The 27,658-nt window shown below is 40.3% G+C and overlaps 1 protein-coding gene, 1 non-coding gene and 1 pseudogene across 3 annotated transcripts in view; 1 reads left to right on the forward strand and 2 right to left on the reverse strand.

Moving 5' to 3' along the window:
* Window positions 1–2,349: 2,349 nt before the first annotated feature.
* LOC140741648 (uncharacterized) lies at window positions 2,350–3,734 on the reverse strand (annotated as a pseudogene).
* Window positions 3,735–4,070: 336 nt separating this feature from the next.
* trnas-cga (transfer RNA serine (anticodon CGA)) lies at window positions 4,071–4,152 on the reverse strand. The gene has a single exon. It is a non-coding gene; the product is annotated as a tRNA-Ser (tRNA).
* Window positions 4,153–4,894: 742 nt separating this feature from the next.
* Window positions 4,895–27,658, forward strand: part of timeless (timeless circadian clock) — a 67,865-nt gene continuing 45,101 nt past the window's right edge. Inside the window, exons 1-9 of one of the 2 annotated variants that reach the window (XM_073071303.1) lie at window positions 4,895–5,021; window positions 9,867–10,001; window positions 11,872–12,025; window positions 14,237–14,351; window positions 15,002–15,064; window positions 15,587–15,688; window positions 19,501–19,656; window positions 21,107–21,240; window positions 26,023–26,110. In XM_073071303.1, the coding sequence (XP_072927404.1) occupies window positions 9,920–10,001; window positions 11,872–12,025; window positions 14,237–14,351; window positions 15,002–15,064; window positions 15,587–15,688; window positions 19,501–19,656; window positions 21,107–21,240; window positions 26,023–26,110 (894 nt within the window). In that variant the 5' untranslated portion in view covers window positions 4,895–5,021; window positions 9,867–9,919. Of the gene's footprint in view, window positions 5,022–7,819; window positions 10,002–11,871; window positions 12,026–14,236; window positions 14,352–15,001; window positions 15,065–15,586; window positions 15,689–19,500; window positions 19,657–21,106; window positions 21,241–26,022; window positions 26,111–27,658 lie in introns of those variants that run through there. The other variant, XM_073071302.1, reaches the window with a different exon arrangement.

Below are 27,658 nucleotides of genomic sequence, written 5' to 3' on the forward strand. Positions count from 1 at the left end.
GAGTGCAGTTACTATGACTAGGGAGATGGTGCTTGGGAAACTGAAAGGTCTGAAGGTAGACAAGTCACCTGGACCAGATGGACTACATGCCAGGTGTTCTGAAAGAGGTGGCTGAAGAGATTGTGGAGGTACTAGGTTCTTGAATGGTTCCAGAAGACTGGCAGATTGCAAATGTCACTCCACTCTTCAAGAAGCCAGAGGGTGGTTAACCTGTAATTTGTTGCCACAGGCGCTGTGGAGACCTAGTTATTGGAATTATTAATGGCAGAGGTTGATAGATTCTTGAATGGTCAGGGAATGAAGGGATACAGGAAGAAGGCAGGAGATTGAGGCTGAGGGGGAAATGGATCAGCCATGATAAAATGGTGGAGCAGACACGATGGGCCAAGTGGCCTAATTCTGCTCCAATATCTTACGGTCTTTTGGACTAAAATGGCGAACTACGGACCAGTTGGTCTGACATCAGTCGAAGGGCAAATGCTGGAATCTAATATTGAGGACAGGCCACTTGGAAAACAATAATTGGATTGGGTAGAGTTAACATAGACTTATGAAAGGAAATCATGTTTGACAAATCTGTTGAACATATTTGAAGATCTTAACTCGCAAATAAGGATGAACCAGTTGGCAAGTATTTGGCCTTTCGGAATGCTTTTGATAAGGTGTCACACAAGATCGGTGGGGGTGTGTGATTACCAGGTATATTGGAAGTATATACTGGTGTGGGCTGAGGATTCATTAAAGGACAAAAATTTGGGTTAGGTAGATGTAACTATTGGGATGCTGCAGGGGTTATTATCTATAATCCGTCAACAATTTGGATGATGGCATCGAATGTATTCAAGTTTACTGATAGTACAAAACTCAATGGTAGTGTGGACTGTGAGTAGGATACAGAGGTTTGGGGAAATGAACAAGCTAAATGAGTAGGAAAGGACATGGCAATTGTCTGGTCATCCACTTTAGATGAGAAAATTAGAAAGGTGAGAAGGTGAGTATTTTCTAAATGAGATTAAAATGTGTTGGTTTTCAGATGGACCTGGATGGCCTTGAAAAGTTATGTGCAGGTACAGTGAGCATTAGGAACTCAAAGGGCATGTTGCCTTTTGTTGCAAGATGCATTTCTTCTATTATGCAGGCCATAACAATGTAAGAAATTTAGAATGGAAAGCAAAAGAAGCATGCATAATGAAGATTTGTAACAGACAGAAATAACACCAACATTTTAGAATACATTGGTTAGACGTATTAAGGGATGAAGTTTGAAGGCAAGTGGAGAAAGGACGTACAAAAATGCTTAGTGCACAGTGTTCATATTGCTTAAACTGGTAGAATTGAACAACCCAAATTTGTGTGCAGCTTATTTACAACCCAATATGTGTAACTGCTTTTATTTCAATTTATTATAGATATAACGAGCTTTATTTGTCATTTGTAAATTGAAGCATACAGTAAAATGTATCGCTTGCATCAACAACCAACACAATCTGAGGATGTGCTGGAGGCAGCCCATGTGTTGCCACGCTTCCAGCGCCAACGTAGCATGTCCACAACATACTAACCCTAACCTGTATGTGTTTTTTGAATTTCGGAGGAAACTCGCGTGGTCCCAGGGAGAACATACAAGCTCCTTACAGACAGAACTGGGGATTGAATCCTAATTATTGGCTCTGTATGATGTTGCGCTGACTGCTCTGCTGCCATGCCGCATTAAAGGGCAGAAAAAAAGTGAATAAAAATTAAAATACTTTGGCAATTCTTGCCTTCCCGTTAATACCGTTTGCTCTTTGGATGCTTTTTATATTTTGTGGATATGATATCACAGTATATCTACAGAAGCTATTCACTCTAGGGAATTTGGTATATGTGGAATCAAAACTCATTGTGTACCAATCATAAAATATGATTCAAAAGATGTAGATTAATGTTGGAGTCCAAATTTAATGTGGTAATTGTAATTTATGAAATTAACCTGAAGGTTTATCAAAAGTGAGAATTATTGATATTTATCAGCTATAAAATAATTTTAGCAGTGTTTTGAAATTAAATAGGTTTTTGAAAATACTTTTAATCAAAAATAGTTTTTTGAATGCTGAGCTTGGACTACCATTGAATAACTTTTTATTCCACTTGCTTGGTCCATATCAAAGATGTAGCTATGGGAACTTGCATAGTCCTGAAGCAACATCTGTATTTATATGGGTTATATGGAACAGTACCTTTTAAAGTCCGTCCCAAACCCCCTGCCTTGACCCCTTTTCTGCTCTATTGATAATGTATGGGTGCTGCTTACTGCAATTGTATAGAACTTGAAAAAATCATTAGTTTATCTGTTACTTTTTACTCTATTCACACCTTAATATGTTCCACACCTGAATTTTCACCACAGCAACTGACACAGGATTCAGACTTGCTGGGCATAAGCCACTCACTGGCAATAAACTTCTCTCTGAAAGGTCGAGTTATGGATTTCCACTTATCTTCGTCATTGCTGCTACTCAATTTTTCAGCATGTGTGTGCTTCACATTGGAGCCACTCATTTTTCCAGTGAGTGCCCTCGGTTCTTTCTCATCTTGGTCCACAATCTCCATGTCAAACTGCTCTATTAGCTCAAAACTGGAAGAACTATAGGATGATTCAGAATATTCACGTGCAGGAGCTTCCTTGCTAGGTTTGGATTTCTGCTCAACAGGCAGGAGCCAGTGCTCAAGGCCCTGACGATGCCTCCAAGCCTGTAATTTATAGTAATTAAGATCAACTTGGACCTCATGGGCAGAACTTGTTGTGCAGTTTTCTTCTCTGTAGCTTCATTCTTCTCTGCAGCTTCATTCTTCAGCTCGCTAGTAAGCAGCCAGTGCTCAAGACCCCATCGATCACCCCAGGTCTGCTCTCTGTAGTAGTCTGGATCCTTTGGTACCAGATTACAGATGCTGGTGGTTTGAGTGGATTGTTAAGTAGTGGTGTTCTGAGCTGGATTGCTCTTTTGGTTACTGAAAGACAGCGAGTGGTCAAGGCCCTGTTGACATTCCCAAGCTCGAACATTTGATGCTGTCTGGCTGGGCGGCTTCAGTGGATAGTCTACGTTTAGGAATGTCATCCACTTCACAGGAGGGCTACCCAGTCAGTCAGCAAGTGGGCATTCGTTACCATTGGGGAATGTCTTCTTTGCTAGCATTGGTACAAAACAGTAATCCAGATCAACTGACATGCCACAAGTACTCTTGCAGTCCTTTTCTGAACCCAGAGTTTTAATGGCCCCAAAGCTTGTAATGGCTTGGCGGAGTGAAGGGACATCCGCTTCAAAACTCAGGATTGGAGATTCTTCTGGTTTCAGGGCCAGGTTCTTCATTCTCTCCAGGCAGGCTGTACTTCACTTGTTGAATGGTTATTCTGGGGATATTCCAATTGATGAATAAGGCAATTGAATTGACCAAGCAGCCAACAGAGCTGCTGAATTTGCAGTTGCAGGGATTCCTCCTGCAGCTGTTGAACAAGGTCAATCTGCTCCAAGAGACGAACTTCCTTACTCCACAGGCACTCCATATGACGGCTGATACAACTATGAATTTGGAATTTTACCTCATGGCTGTTTGCTTTTATTTCCTTTTCAGCCTGAATGATATTGTTGATGGCTGTTTCTAGATCTCGCTTAGCCTGCAGACAATTAGTTAAGGAATCTTTGAATTGAAAGCTGGCACTCTCTCCAGCATGGGCGTGTGTTGAATTCATCTTGGCCTTAACCGATGTCCCTCTCGGGCTTACACTTCAGCCGCCCGTCCGCCAGCCTCAACTCTCGCGAAAACCCAGCATTTGCTGTTCTTGCGATAGAGTATGAACAATGAAACACAAGATTGTTTAAATGTCTAGAGAATAAACAAGAGAGTGCTGAGTATGATGAGTAGACGTTTTTGGTTTTGATATTTAATTGATGGGCCTTTTGGAATCGTTCATGTTTTGTTTGTAAAGCTGTAAATATTCAAGCTGTTAATCAGTGTTAATCAGTGTAGAACGTTGTGTTTAAAACATGAACCAAATACCGATTGTGACAGTTTAAATGAAAAGAACGCCTCGTCACGAACAGGATTCGAACCTGTGCGGGGAGTCCCCATTGGATTTCGAGTCCAACGCCTTAACCACTCGGCCACCGTGACTGATATAAAAAAATTGCCCACATATTATAATATAGAACCCAATGTGTAACCACAAACTACGAAGTTGGAGCAAAAGTCATAACCATTTACAAGAGAAGGAAGCAGAACTGAAGAGAATTCCACCCGCACAAAATCTATTGGCAAAGCAGACGAGAACAATAGACTTTTTTTTACCGGAAACAATGTACATAATTTTAATGGTGACAACTTAAAATAAACGATGCTACTATAAAACACAGAATGATTTGTTTTTGGTAAAGGCGCCGCCTGTCTTTTCCCTTTCAAATCCCAATAAAGATGCATGCAACCCAACCGAAGGAAATGGATCGCCCGCCGTGCACCTTCAGACAGCCGAAGCCTCCTCATGGGGTTAAAGGTCACTCATCACCAGAACAAAATAAAAAATCGCGGTACGACATTTCAAAAAATATGAGATAAATCACAAACGGTCCGAGAAATATATTGATTACTTATTCATTAAAATTAATCCTGCTTTGTGTTGTTGTTGCTGGATTAGCGGGCGACTGGACTGCTTTAATTCTCTACGAGTGGGGTGATCTAATTAATTTATGTACCCTCTGCATTAGTTTGCAACGTCGTTCTATAAGTTGATTGGAAAAGAATATTGTTAAATACAGTACATTATAGAGTTTTCTTTACTCAATTGATTCTTTTGTGTGTGTATTTTAATTTTGTGTTAGGCTCGCCTTACGCCCCCCCCCCGGCGAACATATTCAGTGATCCAGGAGTTGGCGGGAGTTTGGTCGCTCGCCGGCAGTTTCGCTGCATGTTCGAATTTTTCTAAAAATAAATGCAATTTTTAAATGAAATATTTAAAGATATTTGAGACCAACTTAGAACGGGATCAGGTGAGTTTAGCGTCCTTTCCTTAAACCGGTCGCTTAGTTTTCTTGATGAGGCGGCTCTGGAGTTCTCCAAACAGCACCGTCCGGGTTTCACAAAGAATTGCAATTGTATTGACAATTAATTTATTGCTCTGTTCTTAATTTCAGCTACTTCATTTGAGTAACAAATTCTTATGATATTAATATTATGTTTGTTAAAGTTTATGGTTAATTGTAAAAGTTAACAAATTTCACGTCACATGCCGGTGATAATAAACCTGATTCTGATTTCCAACTAGATTAACCTGTGGGAGATTTTAAAAATGATTCGTTAATAATTTACAGCACCTTTAACATCGCAAAACCTGACAATGATAATATCAAACAAAAATAGTGTGCTGTCTCCTCACGCAAGGCAGTTGTGACACTTGGGGTGAATGAAGGATCCGCAATGGTGTTCTTCATTGAGCTGTTTATTTTTAAGTGCAGACTCGAATTTCTCGTATCACTGGTCAAAATCGAGACTTATTAGACGTGCAGCTGACAGATGGAGAATATTCTGGCCACAGTTTAGTAGGATCATAACTGATCTTCTATGTCAGTGCTATTTTCCTGTAATAACCTTATTATCCGTTCACTTCTTTAGAATCCTTAATATCCAAAAATCTATTGATTTCCCAGCCATGAATTTACTTGACAGCCCTCTTGGGTAGAGAACTCCAAAGATTTACCACCTGCTTGATGTAGACATTTTTCCTCGTTCCTGTCCTGAAACACCAACTTCACAACTACCTTATCAACCCTTGTGAAAATGTTCTGTTTTTCAAAGAGATTACCTTTCCTTTTGGAACGCTAGGGAGTACAGGCTCAGTCTGCTTGATGTCTCCTGAAGGGTAAAACAACATCCTGGGAAAAGATCCTTCACTATGCTTCTCTATCACAAGTGTATCTCTCCTTAGGTGGGGATATCCCAAGTGCAATATCACCAGCAGCTTATATAATTTGAGCAAGCCATCTCATGTACTGAAGTCCAACGTAGTGCTCACCTTCCTAACTTGTACCTGGATGCTAGCATTTGTACAGTAAACCCTTTTGTTAAATCTGGGTTGAAATCCACCACTACAGTACTGATGAGACCTTCTGTTCTACTAATGAGGAAGTGATTAAACCCAAAGAGTTCTGAGCCCCCAGATGATTCCTGGCACAGTTTTCTCGTATTTGTTGAGGTTTTATAAAGCATTGGTCTGACCACACTTGGAGTACTGTGAGCAGTTTTGGGCCCTGTTTCTAAAAAAGGATGTGCTGGCACTGGCAAAGGTCCAGAGAGAGGTTTACGAGAATGATTGAGATTCAGATTCAGTTTATTGTCATTTAAAAACCACAAATGCAATGCAGTTAAAAAATGAGACAACGTTCCTCCAGAATGATATCACAAAAGCACATGACATGAATGATCCTAGGAATGAAAGGATTAGTATATGAGGCGTGTTTGATGGCTCTGGGCCTTTACTCACTGGAAATTAGAAGAATTTAGAAGGTGATTATTGAAAGGCTTAGATAGAGTAGATGTGGGGGAGTCTTAAGACCAGAGGGCACAGCCTCAGAATACAAGGATATCCCTTTAGAACAAAGATGAGGAGGAATTTCTTCAGCCAGAGGGTGATGAATCTGTGGAATTCATTGCCACAGATGGCTGTGGAGGCCAAGTCATTGGGTATGTTTAAAGCAGAAGTTAATAGGTTTAAGGGTGTTAAAGGTTTCGGGGAGGAGGCAGACTACAAGACTTCCAGCTTGAGAGGATTTGGGGCAAATCTCCCAACAATTAAAAGCTTTGTTCAGCTCTGCAAACCCTTCTTGCAAAGTAATCTCCCAGGGTCAGTGGTGAAATAAATGGTAATTGCGCTCTTTGGGATTTTCAGCCATTCTAGGATGTATCCAACATGAATGTTGAGGCTTTACTGTATAAGGACCCTCTGAACACCACCATCTTTCACTCTCACCATTTGGAAAACACCACCTTTTACTACCAAAGGAATGACCTCACTGTTTTGCATATTATAACCCAACTGTTTTGTCCTTGTGCTTTCTTAAGTGCTGAAGCTCTCTGCATCGTACTCATAATCTATGCTTCCACTGATCTTTGCATCTATTACATGTGATTCCTTTATTCAAATTATTGCTGTAGCTTCTGTACAGCCAGTACCCCCAACGCCAGTCCCTGTAATGCCACACAGCTGACGAGGGTGTCTCCCAACCCAAAAATGACCAATTTCTTTCCTACTCTCTGATTTTTTTGTCCAGAGATAAAATTATTGTGTAAATCCTCTGCTTTTCTTGCTCTACAATGTGATTACTTTTTATCTCAATCTGAAAGGTTTCACATTAAGTTTTCCACAGTTTTATTCTTCTTTACACATCTATAGATGGTCAATTTCTGTGTTCTTTGCTCACCTATTTTCATGTCCTAGTTTCCCTTTCCTTAGCAATACCTTGATCCTTCTTTGCTGAGTTCTTAATTTTTCCTAATTCTTTCCCTTATGTTTTTTTTGGATAAAGTTATAAACCTTTTCCTTTCACAGACAAGAGAACATCTGCAGATGCTGGAAATCTGAGCAACACACACAAAATGTTGGGGAACTCAGCAGGCCAGGCAGCATCTTGGAAAAGAGTACAGTGAATGTTTCAGGCTGAAACCCTTCGACAGGTCCTGCCAAAGGGTTTTGGCCTGACATGTCTACTGTACTCGTTTCCTAGATGCTATCTGGCCTGCCGAATTCCTCCAGCATTTTGTGTGTGTTGCTTAAACCTTTTCCTTTGATCTAATAGTGGCTTTAACTTCTCTTGGTTGTCATCACTGGACTACATTTCCTGTTGGAATTTTTTTTGCCTTTGAGGGATATAAATTACTTGTGAGCAATGTATTTTTAAAATGTTACCCGTTGTTTCTTCACTGTCATATCTTATACTGTATTTTTTCAATCTACTATAGCCAGCTTGAGCTTCTTGTACCTTTGTAGTTTCTAGCATCGGATTGAACTAAGTTGGTTTAAAATGTTATATAAAACCTGACATACTATAACATTTCCTTAAAGACCCCTTTAGATTTATTTATCTATTTATCAAGCCCACATCACCCTATTACACCCATGTGACCAATTAACCTACTAATCTGTATGTCTTTGGAACATGGGAGGAAACCAGGGCACCCAGAGGAAACCCACGCAGTCATAGGGAGAATAAATTGAACCTGGGTCACTGTTACATAACATTAGATCTAAAATGGCTAGTTACCACAACATAGCTGATCTGGACAACAATCTTTTACATTTTGAATTCACCCTCCATTCTATCATTACTAATTTAGTCATCCTATTCTTTATATAGATTAAAATTTCCCCCATAGTTATTGTATTACTCTTATTACATGCACCTCTGATTTTTCTGGGCTACGTTCCTCTGCCTTTGCTGCCTTTATCTCTTTATTTTCATCTCATGGTCCACAAATATCACCAATGCCATTGGTTTTCCTTCGTTGTATTTGAGATTGTCATCACTAGGTAGTGCTGCGCATGCATCAGTGACATTCAGAATAAAAATGCTTTTTCATTTTAGAGATACAGCCTGGTAACAGGCCCTTCCGGCCCAATGAGTCTGCACCGCCCAATTGACCCATTGACCTGTACGCCTTTGGACTGTGGGAGGAAACCAGAGCACCCAGAGGAAACCCACGCGGTCATGGGGAGAATGTACAAACTCCTTACAGACAACAGCAGGAATTGAACCCAGCTGCTGACACTGTAATAGCACGACTCTGCCAAGCTGCCCCATTAATTTGATTAATTTTAAACCTTTCAACGGTACCCATTTCAGAGTGGTTAGAAAAGTACAGTTAATCAGATGCCCTCAGGTCTGTTTTAGTAACATTTCTCAGCTTGCACAAGAGAGAGATGGTGGAGGAGGATAGAAAAGAGTTTGCTTGATGCACAGTGGCTAAATGCGTTGTCTGGTGGAGTGCAGAATGATCCTAGACTTGAATCTTTGACTCTGCAGTGATTAGATATTGGATAATTGGAGTGTTACAGTTGACTCAGTGCAGAGAAGTTGGGGATTGTGGTATTTTGTACAAAATTAATTCTGTCACTGTACTAACCAAAGGTACAGCTGGCCATGTGTGGGTAGAAGGTGGGGAGGAAAGAATTGAATCCAGTCTCCTCTTGGAGCTGAGGTTGGGCATGGCAGAAGGCAGCATGCCTCACTCAGAGGGCGGTGTGAGTTTGGAATGAGCTGCTGGTGGAAGTGGTGGATACGGGCTTGATTGAAACGTTTAAGAAAAGTTTTGAAAGGTACGTGAATGGGAAGGGAACGGAGGGATATGGTGCAGGTGTGGGTTGATGGGACTAGGTAGAATAACAGTTTAGCACATACTAGGTGGCTGAAGGGCCTGTTTTTGTGCTGTAATGCTCTGTGACTATATAGTAGTGATTATTTTTCTTTTGGGATATTAAATCTTGTCTTTACTCTGCAGGCTGATTGTAGCTAAGAAGGCCTCAAGACCTTCCTTCTGCTGTCAGAACACAGTGAAGATTTCTGGAGAGCAGCGTGTGTTGAGGCCAAGAATTCATTTCACCATTAGTACATTGCTATGTATTGCTGTCCCCTTTTGAGCTAACTTTTGTATCTGCAAGAGTGTGAGAACAGGGACATTTTTTTTGCATAATTGCATGCTTTTCCCTCCTGGTTTTCCCCCCGTACTACTGCACAGTGTTGCTCTATACAGTGATTTTTTTTCTCTGCACTCCTTCCCCCAGCCTTTGCAGAAATATCACCCTCTTTTCTTCCCCACCCACCCTGGGTATTAAATTCTTCCAGGTTTCGTCTGCCCTCTGCTGTTTTAACTAGTGCACTGTGTGGAGTTGAGCACAATGAACAGTGAACTATTAGCAACGTGCAGTGCCTTAGGATATTTGGAAGGAGACAATTATCACAAAGAGCCTGATTGTTTAGGTGAGTCAATTTTCGCTGTGATTTAAATGTTCCTTGTTTACGCTGGATTAGGATGTAGAATTGTTATTTTGCTAGTATTTTCCTTGTAGTCTAACTTGTCAATGCTTGCTTATAATTTTTATATTACCATCTGTTTACATGTAATTGTTCAGTGACATCAGCGCCAGACTCCTAATGGAGGTCCCCGGGTTCGAATCCATTCGGGCCATTCCCGAGTACGCTTTCCATCCGTGCCCGGTTGAGTTTTGAGCTCGCAACTTGACTTCGTAAAATAAAGAAAAATACTGCGAAATGTCTGTTTGAGGAGTGGTGCGCCACACAGTCTTTCATTCTGCGCCTTGTAAGGCATGAAAATGCCGATGCTGGCCTCTCAGGCCTGAGTCCACATCATCATCATCAAATATTCCAGTAATTGTAGTATAGGTGTCATACCACTTGAATCTGGCTATTTTATAGGTCAATTGTTATCATTGGAATTTTGTTTATCTCTAGTCTGAGTATGAGATGACCACAACTTCTTTTGTCTTCTTTGTTCTTGTAACACTTGATACAAGTGATGGCCATAACCATCAAATTTGTGCTTCATTCTTGACCTCTGAAGCACCTTCGGATCAATATCACCAAATCCAGCATTTATTTTAAAAGCAGTAACACAGAGTTCAGAGACTTAGTTGCACCTTGCATGTAGCCATACCCCTCTCATCAAATGCATTGCTGGTGTTAACCAGTTTTATTTTTATTTTCATAGCCTACAATTTCATGTTTCTATCATTCAGTTTAATTTAAATTTTGACCACCCTCCAAATGTCAATGCTGAAATTGCTGCTGAGTTCCTGATTGCAGTTATTAGTGACTTGTGTTAAACATATTTATGGCCCTGGTTCTGGGCTCCTGCAGTTGAAAACATCTTCGCTACATCTACCCAGTCAAACCCTTCCATAAAAGTTGCCCCTGCTAATGTGACAGGATTCTGAGCTTTCCTCATGTTTTAAATGCAGTGTGCTTTATTACACTAGGGAGCATCAGGGCATGCTTGCCATCATAAATTAGTTCTGTCTGTCTTTACGATAAAGAATTCCAGCAATCATTCTGTGCTAGCAGTGTCTCACAAGAGTAGGTACCTTGGGCAGGTTTAATCCAGCCTTTCTATTCTCTTTAGTAGTCAACCAGATTACAGAAGGGGAAGCTGAAATGATAACAAAACTTGGGTGGTTTTTAAATAATTGAAACTGTGAATTATAAGTGTGTCAGTCCTTTTCCTTGCTGTAATGACTGGATATTGAAGCCTACATCTCTCTTATTTCCTTGACAAAGCATTTGTGATGCACACCATTTTGTAGGGTAAAAATACTCCTGTTTTCTTTCTTAATGACTTGTAACAGTAATAGTTGCTAATGAAGAACTGACTTAAATGAACCACTCAGGTTGCTGGGCCTATAGCTTTGCAGCCCATTAATTGTCCTGCAGAGGATTGACAGATGATTGGTGGGCAGCAAGGACATAGTGGGCAAATGGCCTATTTCTGTGCGGTATGTCTATAATGCTATGCTTAATGATGAACTCATACAGCACAGATAGATCCTTTTGGCCTACCATTCCTATGGCAGTTCATTGAGAGAACAATCAAATTATTCTTGAACTTTTGCTCCACAAATCTCTTCTGTATTCTAGGGATTCTTTCTGGATAGGAATAGAAGAGGGTTTGGTTATAGTGATGAGCCTACCAATTCTTACTTTCTAAGTCTATGTAAGAAAAGTTTGCCACTTTAGTGGCTCAGTGAAAGTCACTGGTGTGAAAAGGACTGGCGAAAATTGAAATCAACATTATTTGGTTGAGTAAATTTGATGACGATTCATTCCTATTTTCCAGAAAGCATCAAGGACCTTATCAGGTATCTAAGATATGAGGACGAGTCAAGAGACATTCGACAGCAGCTAGGAGCTGCACAGATTCTGCAGAATGATTTACTGCCAATTATCACACAGTACCCTCAGGAGAAAATGCTTTATGAAGCAGTTATTAGGTCTGTACCAAACTAGAAAGAGTTTTGCTGTGTAAAGCATTCTTACAAAGTGTGGGTAAAGCAGGGGAGTTGCAAATGACTTATATAAACAGAATTTATCCAAACACATTATTATACTGAATGGTGATTTAATTGGGGAAAAAGGAAGGTACAATGAGACCAGGATGTCCTTGTACACTGGTAGCCAAAAGCAATGTTAAGGTGAACAAGTAGAGAAGTAAATGGCACATTCGCCTTCATTCTAAAATGATTTGATTACAAGAACAAGGATGTCTTGCTGCATTTATAAAGGATTTTGGACAGTTTTGGTCTCCTTACCTGAGGAAGGATGTTCTTGCCATGGAGGGAAGCAACAAAGGTTAGGTCATTTAGAGTTTAAAAGAATGGGAGGGGATCTCATTGAACCCTAAAACATTCTAAAATGAGTAGACACACTAAATACAATGAGGATGTTGTTGATATTTGGAGAGTCCCGAATAAGGTGGTCACAACCTCGAGATATAGGATATTATCTTTAAACAGAGATCAGGAGAGTTTTCCGTTCATAAAGTGGTGAACCTCCACCACAGAAGTAACATTCTTCGTAATGGACACCTTGTTGCCAAACACATTTTACATTTGTTCCTGGTTGTCCAACCTTTTACTTACCTTATGTCTAGGGGATTTGATGGCCCTAGAATCTTACTAAACAACAAATTTATAGGATCAGAATCAGGTTTATTATCACTGATGTGTTGAGAAATTTGTTGTTTTGCAGTAGCAGTACAGTGCCATACATAAAAACAATTGCAATAAGTCACAATAAGAAATATATTAAAAATAAGTAGTTCAAAAAGGGAGGAAAATGCTGAAATGGTGTTCATGGGTTCACGCACCATTCCGAATTCCGATGGTGGATGGGAAGAAGCTGTTCCTAAAACATTGAGTGTGTGCCTTCAGGCTCCTGTACCTGTTCCCTGATGGTAGTGTTGAGAAGAGGGCATATCCTGGGTGGTGAGGGTCCTTAATGATGGATATAGCCTTCTTGAGGCATTGCCTTTTGATGATGTCTTTGATGGTAGGGAGGGTGGTGCCCATGATGGAGCTGGCTGAATTTACAATCCTTTGCAGCTTTTTCCAATCCTGTGCAGTGGACTCTCCATATCATTCGGTGATGCATCCTGTTAATGCTGTCCACAGTGCATCTGTAGAAATTAGTGAGCGTCTTTGGTGACATACCAAGTCTCCTCAAGTTCCCAATGAAATGTAGCCGCTGTCATGTCTTCTTTGTAATTGCATCAATATGTTGGGTCCAGGCTAGATCTTCTTAAATGATGACCACCAGGAACTTGAAGCTGATCACCCTTTCCATCACTGACTCTTTGATGAGAGATGGTGTGTATTCTCCTGACTTACCATTCTGAAAGTCCACAGTCAGTTCCTTGGTCTTACTGACGTTGAGTGCAAAGTTGTTGTGATACCACTCAGCCAATTGATCTGTCTCTCACTCCTATTTGTCTCCTCGTTGCCATCTGAAATTCTGCTAACAGTATAATTGGGTGTCTACTTGTCTTTATTAAGATACTGTTAGGCGAGCAATGCACAAAATGCTGGAAGAACTCAGCAGGTCAGGCAGCATCTGTTGAGGGAAATGAGCAGTTGACGTTTTGAGTTGAGACCCTTCAATTGGACTACAAGTTGAATATGCAAGAATTCATTTGCAAATTGGCCTTCTGGCAACAGTTTGGAGTTGCTGTGTTCAGATTGTCATGTTATCAAGAAGACAACAGTAGACCATTGGAAGAAAGGGAAGGGGGAGGGAAACACGGGAAGAAAGGGCATGGTCCACCGTCCTTTCCTATTAGATTCCTTCTTCAGCCCTTCACCTCTTCAATCTATCACCTCCCAGATTCTCACATCATCCTCCCTCCTCCACCCACCTACCTTCCCCCTCACCTATCACCTGCCAGCTTGTACTCCTTCCTCTCTTCCCACCTTCTTATTCTGGCTTCTGCCATCTTCTTTTCCAGTCCTGATGAAGGGTCTCGGCCCAAAACGTTGACTGTTTATTCCCTCCGTAAATGCTGCCTGACCTGCTGAGTTCCTCAGTATTTTGTGTGTGTTGCTCAGGATTTCCAACATATGCAGAATCTCTTGTGTTTATAACTTTAATAATTGTTTTTCCATGTGTGACATAGTTTGATGCCTGATATATTTCTCCCCCACATTTAGATTGCTGGTAAACCTAACACAGCCAGCACTTTTGTGTTTTGGGAAAGTTCCTACCAACCCCACCTTCAGGCATCATTTTCTGCAAGTGATTTCATATCTGCAGGCGTACAAAGAGGTAAGTAAATAAAGCAAGCTCTTCTTCAGTTCATGGTTGGCATCACAACAAGTCATAAGGCAGAGGCTAGGTCACCCACATATTCTATTCAGTGGCCCTAAGAGAGTGGGGCCTAGGAGGACAGTGGGGGGGAAGAAAAGGATAGTAATTGGTGCAGTGAAATGCATAGCGTTAGAAATTTGTAAGTTTTTATTTCTTGGTGTTGGAGGGGTGGTATAATAATCTCTGTTGATTTAGTGTTTAAAGATTTTATAAGATTAGATTTATTTGTCACATGTCTATTGAAACATACTGTGAAATGCATTATTTGTCTCAATGACCAATACTGTCTGAGGATGTGCTGGGGGCAACCCGCAAGTGTCACCATGCTTCTAGCACCACCACAGCATGCCCACAACTTAATGATCCATACATCTTTGGAATGTGGGAGAAACCGGAGCACCTAGAGGAAGACCATGCGATCATGGGGAGAACGTACAAACTTACAGACAATGGCAAGAATTGAAACCGGATCACTGGCACTATACAGCTCATGGCTTCTCTACTGTGCTGCCAACCGTGTTGTCAACTTGAATGATTTGTAAAACATACCTACAGAAATGTGCATTGTTTTTAAAATTGTGCTCATATCCGTTGTCTTTATGTTGTAGGCTTTTGCAAATGAAAAGGTGTTTGGAATTCTCAGTGAAAAACTCTATGATCTCTTGCAACTAGTAAGTAAAAATATAGCTTTATTCAAAAGAGAAATGCTGATGATAGTTTAGTGGGTACTGGCAATGCCATTTGGTAATCTCATTTACCAATTACATCCCATTGATCTTAACTTTCCAGTACTGGCAGAAGCACTGATTTTAGTTCCTTTTCACTGACTATTGCTGCAATTTCACATTTTCCAAATTTGCTTGGCCTTGTTATTTAAAATGTTAAACGCTGGAGCTTTATCTTAGCAAGTGGCCTCAACTTATGGAGAGGTGGGACAATATGTTTTTAAAACTATTTGCTTAATATTACCTCTAAAGCTTGTCATTTATAAATGTTGAACCTATTTATCATTTCTTTGACTTTCAGTTGTTAGTGGCAACAGTTTTAACTTGAATGTGATTGAATTAATAATTATTTTTAAATTACTTTAAAGGATCAAACGAGCTCCCTATGGTCAAGCTTATCTGAGCTGCTACTATTACAAGAACCATGCTTGCTTACATGATTTTAACATACAAGTGTTTCTGTAATAGGACTGGGAACAGAGGCAGGAGGAGGATAATCTGCTGATTGAAAGAATCTTGTTATTAGTTCGAAATGTTCTACACGTGCCCCCTGAGCCTGAGGAGGAGAAGGTCTGTTATGACAAATTATCTCTATTCTATAGATGTTAAGATTCTTTGTTTTATTTTTGGTTTTTAATGTTGTCTAGACACCCATTAGTGCTGTTTCATTATTAATCACTCATGGGGTAAACAATATTAACTTGTTGGTGCATTAATTTGTATAATTAGTAATTAATGGCAAGAGTATTCAGTTCAGCTTCCAGAAAGGAATTAGGATACTTAAATAGGGCTCATCTTTTTTAAGACGGCTGGGTACAGAGGTAGAAGATAACTTTGTAAAACAGAAGATTGCTGACAACAAATTAATTTTGCCATTGTCATTTGAGTTCTGCTAATGACTGCAGAACGTACATCAGTGGTGTGAGACACAATATACTGGAGCAAAATGTCTGAAGAACACAAATGTGTGCACTGATATTTTCTTGTGTCATAATTCAGCACAACACATTGCTCCTTAAGCATACTTCATTCACAGTTGACCTCGTCTCTGGATATCCATTCCATACATGTTTACTGCAAAATAATGTAAGTTAAACAGTGTTCTCATTTTCCATCGTGTGTAGCAAGTCCATATAAATGCCCCTATGCTACCTCCTGCTGAATTATATAATGCATTCAGGTTTCTTTCATTTTTATTTTGTGTCTCTGTAAATCTAATCTGCCTAATTCTGCAACTGCTCCTTTTTCATGAACAGTGGATGCCCCAGATAGATTCTTACTTATTTGCTTTGTACCAATTTGGTTCTAATTAGGTGAGAAAAATGATCAGAATTTTACACAGTCTTATGTAGTAGATACAGTAGTGGCTGTATCCACTACTTCTTTCCTACAAAAAGTAGTGGATACAGCCCAGTCCATCACAGGTAAAGCCATTGAGCACACCTACACGGAGCACTGTTGCAGGAAAGCAGCATCCATCATCAAGGACCCCCACAACCCAGACCATGCTCTCTTCTCACTGCTGCCATCAGGATGAAGGTACAGAAGCCTTAGGACCCACACCAGCAGGTTCTTGTTCAAGTTTACTGTCATCTGACTACATACTGTATATACAACCAAACAAAACTCCGGACCACAGTGCACCCACAGCACATAAACCAAAATATTGCTGTAAATAAGTTAATAAAATGTAATTCATAACTCATGTAGTAAAGCACAGCACAGGTACACTGTAAACAGCTCGCTGTCTAGTGACAGGACCTCGGTGGTGGCAGGGTATTCATTAGTCTCACATCCTGAGGGAAGAAGCTGTTACCCAGTCTGATAGTTTTAGTCCTGACACTCCTGTACCTCCTTCCTGGTCGTAGTGGGTCAAAGAGATGGTGGGATGGGTGGTTGAGATCGTCAACAATGCTTCGGGTTCTTCATATACAGTGCTCCTGGTAAAAGTCACAAATGCAAAGTTGGCATGCTGGTAGAACTTTGGCAGGACTGTTTTTAAGTTGGCATGATTAAATTCACCAGCAACAATGAAGGCACTGTTGGGGTGAGTGGCTTTGAGGTTGCAGATTGCGCTGTAGAGCTCCTGTAGTGCTTCCCCAGCAATAGCAGAGGGGCAGATGCTAACAGCAGTAAGCACAGTGGCAGTGAACTCCTGCAGTAAGTAGAAGGTCCTACACTTTACCATTAAAAGCTTTATCTCCAGTGAGCAGTAGGCTGTTACTACCAAGGCGTTCACACATCAGTTCTAATTTATGTAGACACACAGACCTCCTCAGTGGGTCTTGTTGGAGGTCGCTGCATTTCTGTCCGCCTGAAAGGAGAATAGGACTTCTAGCTGGATGGCCGAGTCTGGAACGACGTCTTGAAGCCACTTTTCTGTCAAGATGAGTGTGCAGCAGTGCTTTATCTCCCACTGCTTCAGATGCAGCTAATCCAGTTTATTTTCCAGTGATCAAATGTTAGTGAGTAGAATTGGCGGGAGTGCGGGCCTGAAGAAATCCACTTTAAGTCTCACTTTTATACCGGTGTACTTACCACACTTCTACGTTCGAGCCCACCGCTTCCGATGACTGCTTCCTCGAGTAGCTGCACCCTGTGTTAGTCTGTAACTGTGCAGCACCTTTGTTATTCTGCTCGTTAGTGAGGTAGAGTTGCAGATTTTACTGTTGTTAATGTTTTGGTCATAGAAATGGACAGGACACAAAGTTTCACTGCTGGTTGGAGCAAGAGTGACTGTTGGATCCATGAGTGCCTCCATCTTGTAGATCATGTAGGGCACTGAGGAGTATGCTAGAAGAGAGGGATTTGGGAATACAGATCCATAATTCATTGAAAGTGGTGTCAGGTAGATATTGTCAAAGAGAATTTCTGGCACATTGGTCTTCCTAAATCAGAGTATTGAGTATAGGAGTTGGGATGTTATGTTGAAGATGTATAAGATGTTGGCGAGGTCAAATTTGGAGTATCGTGTAGTTCTGGTCACCTGACTACAGGAATGATGTAAATAAGATTGAAAGTGTACAGAAAAAACTTGCAAGGATGTTACTGGGACTAGAGGATTTGTGTTATTGGGAAAGGTTGAATAGGTTAGGACTTTAGTCCCAGGAGCACAGGAGAATGTGGGGTGATTTAATACAGGTGTACAATGTTATGCGGGGTTATAGATAGTGTAAGTGCAAGCAGGCTTTCCCCACTGAGGTTGAGTGAGACTAAAATGAGAGTGTAGGTGAAATATTTAAGGGGAACATCTGAGAGGGTGGTGAGAGTGTGAAACAAGCTGCCGGTGGAGGTAGTGGATGCAGGTTCGATTTCAACTTTTAAGAGGTGTTTGGGTAAGTACGTGGATGGGAGGGTTATAGATGGCTATGGTCCAGGTGCAGCTTGATAAGACTAGGCAGAAAAACAATTTGGCACAGACTAGATGGACCGAAGAACCTTTTTGTATGCTGTAGTGCTCTATAACTCTAAAATGGCATGAATTAGTTTGACAAGTCTTGTGTTTATTAAAGCAAGTACAAGTACTAAAGCTTAGCTGAAAGCTAATTCACTTTATGATTCATGAACTGTCGCTTTATTTAGGAAGTACTGTAGATATGTTCAGTTTCTCTGATGCTGTGATGTTCACATTAAATCTCCAATCGCAGAATTTAGTGGTCGAAAAGTATGTTCACGTCACAGAGCTTTCTTAATCTTGCTTGTTGTACTATTCTATTTCTGATAACTATTCACTTAAACTGTTAAATTATATCAAACTCTTTCTGAGAAAATTAGCAATATCAATAATTAAAAGCTCTTAAAAAGCTCCATTAACATCAACAAACTCTTCAATACATTTTGCTTTGCAGTCATTGGTATTTGATTTCATCTGCTGTTGTCGTCTTATCTATGTGCATGCACATCCTTCATGTTTGAGCCCAAGTATTTTGTTGCAACAAGAGATGAATGAATCAGCTACACACACCACATTCCTACTTGTACATTTCTCAGCTAACATCGGGGAATGGTGATCAGGGCAGAAATCCAAACTAATTCTTTTTCCTAGTTTTCTGTCCTTGATTGCGTCTTTTTTGCCACACACCTTCAGGTAACCCAGTCCTAAGATCTAACTACCTTCATCTGAATGTACCACAGTACTGTACTGTGATTCTCTGATTGATCTATGCTCTGAGGTTGGGAATATTGGGAGGCAACTGTCTCCTTGTTGCAAAGAGATAGGGGAAAATGGCTGACCTTCCCCTTTGTTTTCAACAAAATAATCATTTGGCAAACAAGTTGTCCTGAACCACAGCAGCTTAATTTTGCTTTCTCTTATGTGTTTAATTTTTTTCAGTAATTTTATATCTTTTCTATCATTAGTGTCTAATTTTATTTCCCTGCAGAATGTTGATGATGATGCCAGCGTGCACGATAAGGTGCTATGGGCCATTCACATGAGTGGGATGGATGATCTAATCAAGTTCTTGGCTGCTTCCCAGGATGAGCAACAGTGGGCCATGCACATACTAGAGATAATCTCCCTCATGTTCAGAAATCAGGTTAGTGTTTGATTGGAGGCATGAAGAGTGGTGGAATTGGTTTAGTAATAGTGCATTTTGGCTACAATTAAAGTTCTTTGTATTAACGTGTAATGGCAGACCATGGTCTGTGCTCTTATTCCTGCACCCACATTCGCTGATCTCAGAGACGTGATGGGGATGGAGGCTGCAGGTGAGCTGTGCTCCCATCACTAGCACTTCTCTTTGTCAGTAATTCCTGGGTTCAAGCCCCACTCCAGTGGCTTGAACTCGAAATATCTAGACTGATATTGTCAGTGCATATTGAAGCTCTGAATGTGCTTATATAAGTGCACAGAGCTGCCCTTGAGCATATCCCAATACAGCTGTTCCGTTTTTCAAACGTCCGCTTTACTCGCTGTTATGAAAGACCTACATTAATACCTGTTTTTGCTAACCAAAGAGGATTTTCGCTTTTACGAAAAGAAGACGCCTGCTTTATACGTGTGTTTACCCCAAGAAAGACTACCATGACCGTGAAGCCTTGTGCGGGCAGTTGTGTGCGCATGCGTGTACGTGCATACTCATGTACATGCGTAGGCGTGTATGCGTCGATTTTTTTTCTTCTCTAAATCGATTTCAGGTCGCTGTCTTCCGGATTTTGATAAGTGAAACTACACTGTACATACATTATTTCTACTTTACATAGGCTGTGTATTTATCATATCATTCCTGCTTTTACTATATGTTCGTGTTTTAGGTTTTATGTGCTATTTGGTATCAGTTGGTAGGTTATTTTTTGGGTTTGGGAACGCTCAAAAATTTTCCCATATAAATTAATGGTAATTGCTTCTTTGCTTTACGCCATTTCGGCTTACAAACGGTTTCATAGGAACGCTCTACCTTCAGATAGCAGGGTAAACCTGTAATCATTTTGCAAGTGGCGTGACAACTAGCCTGGGTGAAGGTTGATTTGTGGATCAAGAACTGAGTACTTTTTTTGTTTTATTTTGAGATACAGCATAGTAACAGGCCCTTCCAGCCCAACGAGCCTGCGCCACCCAGTTATGTCCATGTGAGTAATTAGGAGCACCAGGAGGAAACACTATGCAGTCATGGGAGAATATGCAAATTCCTTACAGACAATAGCGGGATTGAATCCGGGTTGCTGATGCTGTAATAGTGTTGTGCTGCTATGCTGCCCAAACTTTTCAATTTGTTTTCTGCCCACTACCCAATTTTCCGTTTTTTTTTGAATATCGTTAAGGTGTACTTCCAGTTGCAGTGTACTTCCCACTTGAGATCAGTACAATGCAACATCAAAGCTGTGGACCTATCTTGAATGAGATGGTATCTTTTATTAGTTGTAAACCAACTAATACAAAACAGTCATGAATCCCAAGCTCAACAAAAACTCTAGCCACGGCTCAGTTTTGTTGAACTGAGGGTCAGAAATTTGATTAGAGTCATTATTTTGGAATTTTTCCTGCAGAACCCTGAACAACTTGCCACCACAGGGCAAGTAAAGACTGAACAGCAGAAAGAGAACGAGTCCAGAGAGCTTGAAATCTTAAAGCAGAGAGAGCTGGCTGCAAAGAAGAAGAGAACTTTCGAAAGGGGGACCAGGTGAGAAGTGAAATGTATGAAATATTATAGCACAATTGGATAGATGCCCTAGTGGGTTGCTGTACTTGATTGGAGAATTAGTGTGGCCTTCAAATGATAATATGTCAAAGCACAGAAAGAGGCTGTTCAGCCCATTGTGCATGTACTGGTTCCTTTGAAGTGTTTTTACTATTGTTATCATTCCTCCTCACCCCCTTTCTCCCCCATCCATACATTTTTCTCCTTTGTGATTATCTGAATTGCATTTGAAATATCCTACTACATTTGCCCTTTTACAGAAAACATTTCAGATCATAAGCGCTGACATGAACCTTTTTGATTTCCTTTGTTACTTGTCAATTATCTTCACTCTGCATCAGTTTGTTACTGATCTCTTATGCTATAAGGGGAATAATTCAGCTACTCCAGTCTCTCCATGTATCTCAAATCCCTCATCCCTATTTTTAAAAAATGGAATCAACTGGAAATGTTCTGAAAAGTCTGTTGTGGAAAGCAGCTATAACCAATAATGTTATAGGATGCACATTCATGGGTGTCAATGCTGGAAGGGTAAATACTTATATATCAAGTATATTTTTGTACATTTTGACTGTGACAGTAATATTTTCAGTAAGGCTTGTTGGAGTGTTGTGATTTTTGACTAGTACACGAATTGGAATTGATTGAATTGGGTCTTGCCTTCAAGATTGCTGTTGTACGTACTTCCATTTAGAAGATGGAATATTACAGCAGCACAGTATAGGTCCTTTGGTCCACAATGTGAGACCTTTTTAACCTACTCTGCAATCAATTTAACCCTTTCCTCCTACATAGCCCTCCACTTAAGAACTGTTTTCAGATGCAGAGAAAACAAATTCCGTCATGCTTTCTGATGAAGTAATTGATGAGATTGATAGTGGAAACTACAATGATAGGTATTCAAATTGGGTTGTATCTTATTCTGTCTAAATCTGATTTGATTGGAGAGCGGAGTAATTATACAGTCAGAGGCTACTTTATTAGGTACCTCCTGCCCTCTCTTTGGCTTTTATGTTGGCTTTGACTTGTCAGCCTCGGTTGTGTCATCCTGCCTTTAGAATACTACTTCTTTGTGATGTATCTATCCTGTGCCTTCCAAATTTCTCCCAGAAACTCCAGCCATTGCTGTTCTGCCATCATCCATACTTTTGTCCCCTTCCAATCAACTTTGGCCAGCTCCTCTCTCATGTCTCTGTAATTCCCTTTACTGCTTAGTCATACTGATACATCTGACATTAACATCTCCTCAAGTTGCAGGGTGAATTCTATCATATTATGATGACTGTCCCAAGGGTTCTTTGACCTTAAGCTCTCTATTTAATTCTGGTTCATTGCACCATACCCAATCCAGAATAGCTGATCTCCCTATGGGCTCAACCACAAGCTGCTCTAAAAAGCCACAGGTATATAGTACTGGCTGCCCACTTCCCTTTCTTCTCTTGACAGTCACTCCTGCAACATAGCAGTTACTACCTCCCTGTAACTCTATCTATCACTTCTTCAGTCTCCCTTAGGAGCCGAAAGTCTTCAAGCTGCAGCTCGGTGTACCTGGTACAGATGTGGTTATGTGAGAGGCTGGAGGTCTCCCAGAATTCCCACACCTCACACAAAGAACACACACAGCCCCTAGAGCCATTTTCACTGCTCTAACTGTGCCCTAACAGTCGAAGAAAGAAGAAGAAACTTACCAGATGCTTACCTGGCCCAAGCCTGAGGAGCCAAAGCCACTCTTAACACTGGCCCACTCACACAATTGCCACTCCACTTGCCGTGTCTTAGTTTTATTCGTCCTTGTTAATGAAACCTGTTCACTGATTGGTCGCAGTTCAAACTCCAAAAGTCGCTGTGAAGTGCTGCTTTTTTTACTCTTTGGTCACGGACCTGTGTGAAGTCACCTCTTCTTCTCGCGTGCCCGCTCACTGATTGGCCGCAGTTCAAATTGATGAAGGTAGAGCAGTGGATGTGGTGTACATCGATTTTAGTAAGGTGTATGATTTCACACAGTCGGTTCATTGAGAAAGTCAGAAGGCATGGGATCCAGGGAAGCTTGTCTGTGTGGATTCAGAATTGGCTTGCCCATAGAAGGCAGAGGGTGGTAGTAGATGGAACGTTTTCTGCTGGAGGTTGGTGACCAGTGGTGTTCTGCACAGGTCTGAACTGGGACCCTGCTCTTTGTGTGTTTATTTTTATAAATTACCTGGATAAGGAGGTGGAAGGGTGGGTTTGTAAGTTTGCAGATGACATAAGATTGGTGGTGGTGTTGATAGTGCAGAAGATGGTTGTAGGTTACAACAGGACATTGAAAGAATACAGAGTGTGCTGAGAATCTGGAGAAGTGTGAAGTGAAACACTTTGGAAGTTTGAACTTCTAGTAAGTTCTTATCTAAGCTTATAGGGAATGTACATAATTGAGATATTAAAAAGTCTCTAATTTGTAAATATCTAAAAAAGTGAGTTTTGGGTAAACTATTTAGCCGACAATTGCTCAAATGAACAAATGTTACCTCCAACAAACAGATTCCAGAAACATTTAATACCCAATCTGTCCCATTCCTTAAAAACTAAATCAATCATAGAGGGTTTAAAAAAAAATTAGAATAAATGTGGCTTGAAAGGGAGAACCTCAATAAACCAAAGTGTTTCCAAAATTGTATCCAGATCCTCAGAGTATGTTTAACTATTAAGTTAATAATTAGTTTACTTACAGATAAAGGAAGTGAGGATCCAAGAAGAGAAATAATAGAAAATTTATTAAGAGTTAGCTTCTAAAGAAACCCATACCAGACAGTCTACACAATTAATATAGTATAGCCAAAACGTAAGATATCGTATATTAACTGCCCAGTAATAAAACCTAAAATTAGGTAAGGCTAAACCTCCAGACTGGTTCATAATGGTTCAATATCTAAGATTTATGGTATGTTACTGGAGACGAGGAATGTTCCTTTAGACAAAATTAAGAATCTTTGGGAACACGATTTACAGACATCCATATCTGAGGAAATGTGGAATGAAATTTTTTAACTGGTTAATACTTCATCGCTATGTGCTCGTCATTCCCTCATACAATTTAAGGTAGTACATAGAGCCCATATGACTAAGGATAAGCTATCTCATTTTTATTCAGATATATCTCCCTACTGTGACAGATGTAATAATGGAGAAGCCTCATTAATTTATATGTTTTGGTCCTGCCCGAATCTTGAAAAATATTGAAAGGAAGTTTTTCAAACTTTTTCCTTACTTTTTAAAGTCAATTTTAAGCCTAACCCTCTGACGACCCTTTTTGGTATTGTTGCAGGACAAGATATTAAGCTGAAAGCATCTGATTTACATATTTTGGCCTTTAGCTCTCTTATAGCTAGGAGGATGCTTTTGTTTAAATGGAAAGATGATTTTCCTCCTACTCGTGCTCAATGGTTATGCGACGTTATGTCATGTTTAGATTTAGAGAAGATTCATGGTTCAATTTCTGATTCTCGTCAAGACTTTCAAACATTGTGGGGACCTTTTCTGAATTATTTTCAAAACCTTCAATTCGTTATTTAAACTCAGATGTTGGCAATTATTAATTCTTATTATAGAAGAAGGTATTTACCTTCTTTTCTCCTTAATGAACAGCTTTGGTCTTGGTACGGGTTAGATTTTTTATTCTTTTGTAATAAATTAGTATAGTTTAATATAACTATTGATTAACTTATATGAATATGGGTTAATGTAATTGTTATTATGAACAGATATAATGTAACTGGTGTTTTAAAAAGTCTTTTCTGACCTCTTATATACACTTTCTTGTACTCTGTATTCCTCTACGTAGAAACTAATAAAAATATTGGAAAGGAAGTTTGAAGTTGAAGGCAGAGTACAGGATTAATGACAGGATTCTTAGCAGTGTAGAGGAACAGAGGGATCTTGGGGTCCATGTCCATAGATGTTGCTGTGCAAGTTGGTAGGATGTTTAAGAAGATGTATGTTTTACTCAGGGAATTAAGTGTAAAAGCTGCAAGATAATGTTGCAACTCTTTACAATTCTGGCTAGAACTCACTTGGAATATTATGTTCAATTCTGGTCACCTCATTGTAGGAAGAATGTGGAAGCTGAAGAGAGGGTGCCAGATTTACCAGGATGCTGCCATGAGGATAGATTGAGAGAGCAAGGGTATTTTTCTTTAGGGCAAAGGAGGGTGAGAAGTAACTTGATAGAGGTTGTCAAGCTGTTCAGAGGTAGCGATCTCGTGGATAGTCAAACTTTTTCCCAGGGTGGGAATGGCTAATACAAGGAGGCATAATTTTAAAGTAAGTTATAAGGGATGTCAGGTAGTTTTTTAAAAACTCAGAACATGGTAGGTGCATGGAACGCACTGCCAAGGGTGGTGTAGAGGCAGATACGTTAGGGATATTTAAGTGGCTCTTAGTCACATGGTTGATAGAACGATGGAGTGCTATGGAGGAAGGGGAAAGTTAGATTAATGTTGAGTAGGTTAAAAGGTTGGCACAAAATTGTGGGCTAAAAGGCCTATACTGTTCTGTAATGTTCTATATTTCTACTTTTTTTTGTCTATCCCATTCTTTGGCAGTGCTGCAGAACAAGCAGGTATTGTAAAAATCCTTCTAATCCTGACCCTTCCTCCCTCCTGGGGAACCGTGGGTCTCCCTGCTTTCCACCCATTACATGTACACCTACAACTACTGTATGTACACAATATTTTTGAAGCCTTTTTAAATGTAATTTATTTTGTTAAAAACCTGCTTTATTTACTTTAGGCATTCCCGTTTTGGGGGAACATACCTCATACAAGGCTTGAAATCAATTGCAAATAGGGATGTTGTTTGTCACATGGGAGTTCACAAGGTGAGTGAAACCGTTACAAGTGTTTGGTCTATTTACTATAATTGGCGTTTAGAGATGGAGTTGGCAGCAGCAGCTTAAGTTCAAGTTTAATTGTCATTCAACTATACTTGTGAATACAGCTAAACGAAACAGCGGTCCAAGGTGCAGTGTTGTGTATTTAATATTTAAGTAATATTGTAAATATATTGTTTGATTAAGCATTGTTTGTTTCAATAATTAATTACAGATTATATGTATAAATACATGAATTGCATACACTATCACGCTACCACGTGATATGTGCGCACCTCACTTAAAGTAAACCGTAAGTTAGACTCGCATTTTGGATTCCTGTGTCTTCCTTTGAATTAGTTTAATGGTTTGTAGTAACAAATCCCAGTCCCAACAGTCACACATAGCACAAGACACATATAGCACATATAATTATAGACCGGTTAGTCTGACATCAGTGGTGGGGAAAATGCTAGAGTCGGTTATCAAAGATGTGATAACAGCACATTTGGAAAGAGGTGAAATCATCGGACAAAGTCAGCATGGATTTGTGAAAGGAAAATCATGTCTGATGAATCTTACAGAATTTTTTGAAGATGTAACTAGTAGGGTGGATAGGGGAGAGCCAGTGGATGTGGTATATTTAGATTTTCAAAAGGCTTTTGACAAGGTCCCACACAGGAGATTAGTGTGCAGACTTAAAGCACACGGTATTGGGGGTATGGTATTGATGTGGACAGAGAATTGGTTGGCAGACAGGAAGCAAAGAGTGGGAGTAAACGGGACCTTTTCAGAATGGCAGGCAGTGACTAGTGGGGTACCGCAAGGCTCAGTGCTGGGACCCCAGTTGTTTACAATATATATTAATGATTTAGATGAGGGAATTAAGTGCAGCATCTCCAAGTTTGCGGATGACACGAAGCTGGGCGGTGGTGTTAGCTGTGAGGAGGATGCTAAGAGGATGCAGGGTGACTTGGATAGGTTAGGTGAGTGGGCAAATTCATGGCAGATGCAATTTAATGTGGATAAATGTGAGGTTATCCACTTTGGTTGCAAGAACAGGAAAACAGATTATTATCTGAACGGTGGCCGATTAGGAAAAGGGGAGATGCAACGAGACCTGGGTGTCATTGTACACCAGTCATTGAAGGTGGGCATGCAGGTACAGCAGGCGGTGAAAAAGGCAAATGGTATGTTGGCATTCATAGCAAAAGGATTTGAGTACAGGAGCAGGGAGGTTCTACTGCAGTTGTACAAGGCCTTGGTGAGACTGCACCTAGAGTATTGTGTGCAGTTTTGGTCCCCTAATCTGAGGAAAGACATTCTTGCCATAGAGGGAGTACAGAGAAGGTTCACCAGATTGATTCCTGGGATGGCAGGACTTTCATATGAAGAAAGACTGGATCGACTAGGCTTATACTCACTGGAATTTAGAAGATTGAAGGGGGGGATCTTATTGAAACGTATAAAATTCTAAAGGGATTGGACAGGCTAGATGCAGGAAGATTGTTTCCGATGTTGGGGAAGTCCAGAACGAGGGGTCACAGTTTAAGTATA

The sequence above is a fragment of the Hemitrygon akajei genome, chromosome 18, assembly GCF_048418815.1.
Source record: "Hemitrygon akajei chromosome 18, sHemAka1.3, whole genome shotgun sequence".
NCBI lineage: Eukaryota > Metazoa > Chordata > Chondrichthyes > Myliobatiformes > Dasyatidae > Hemitrygon > Hemitrygon akajei.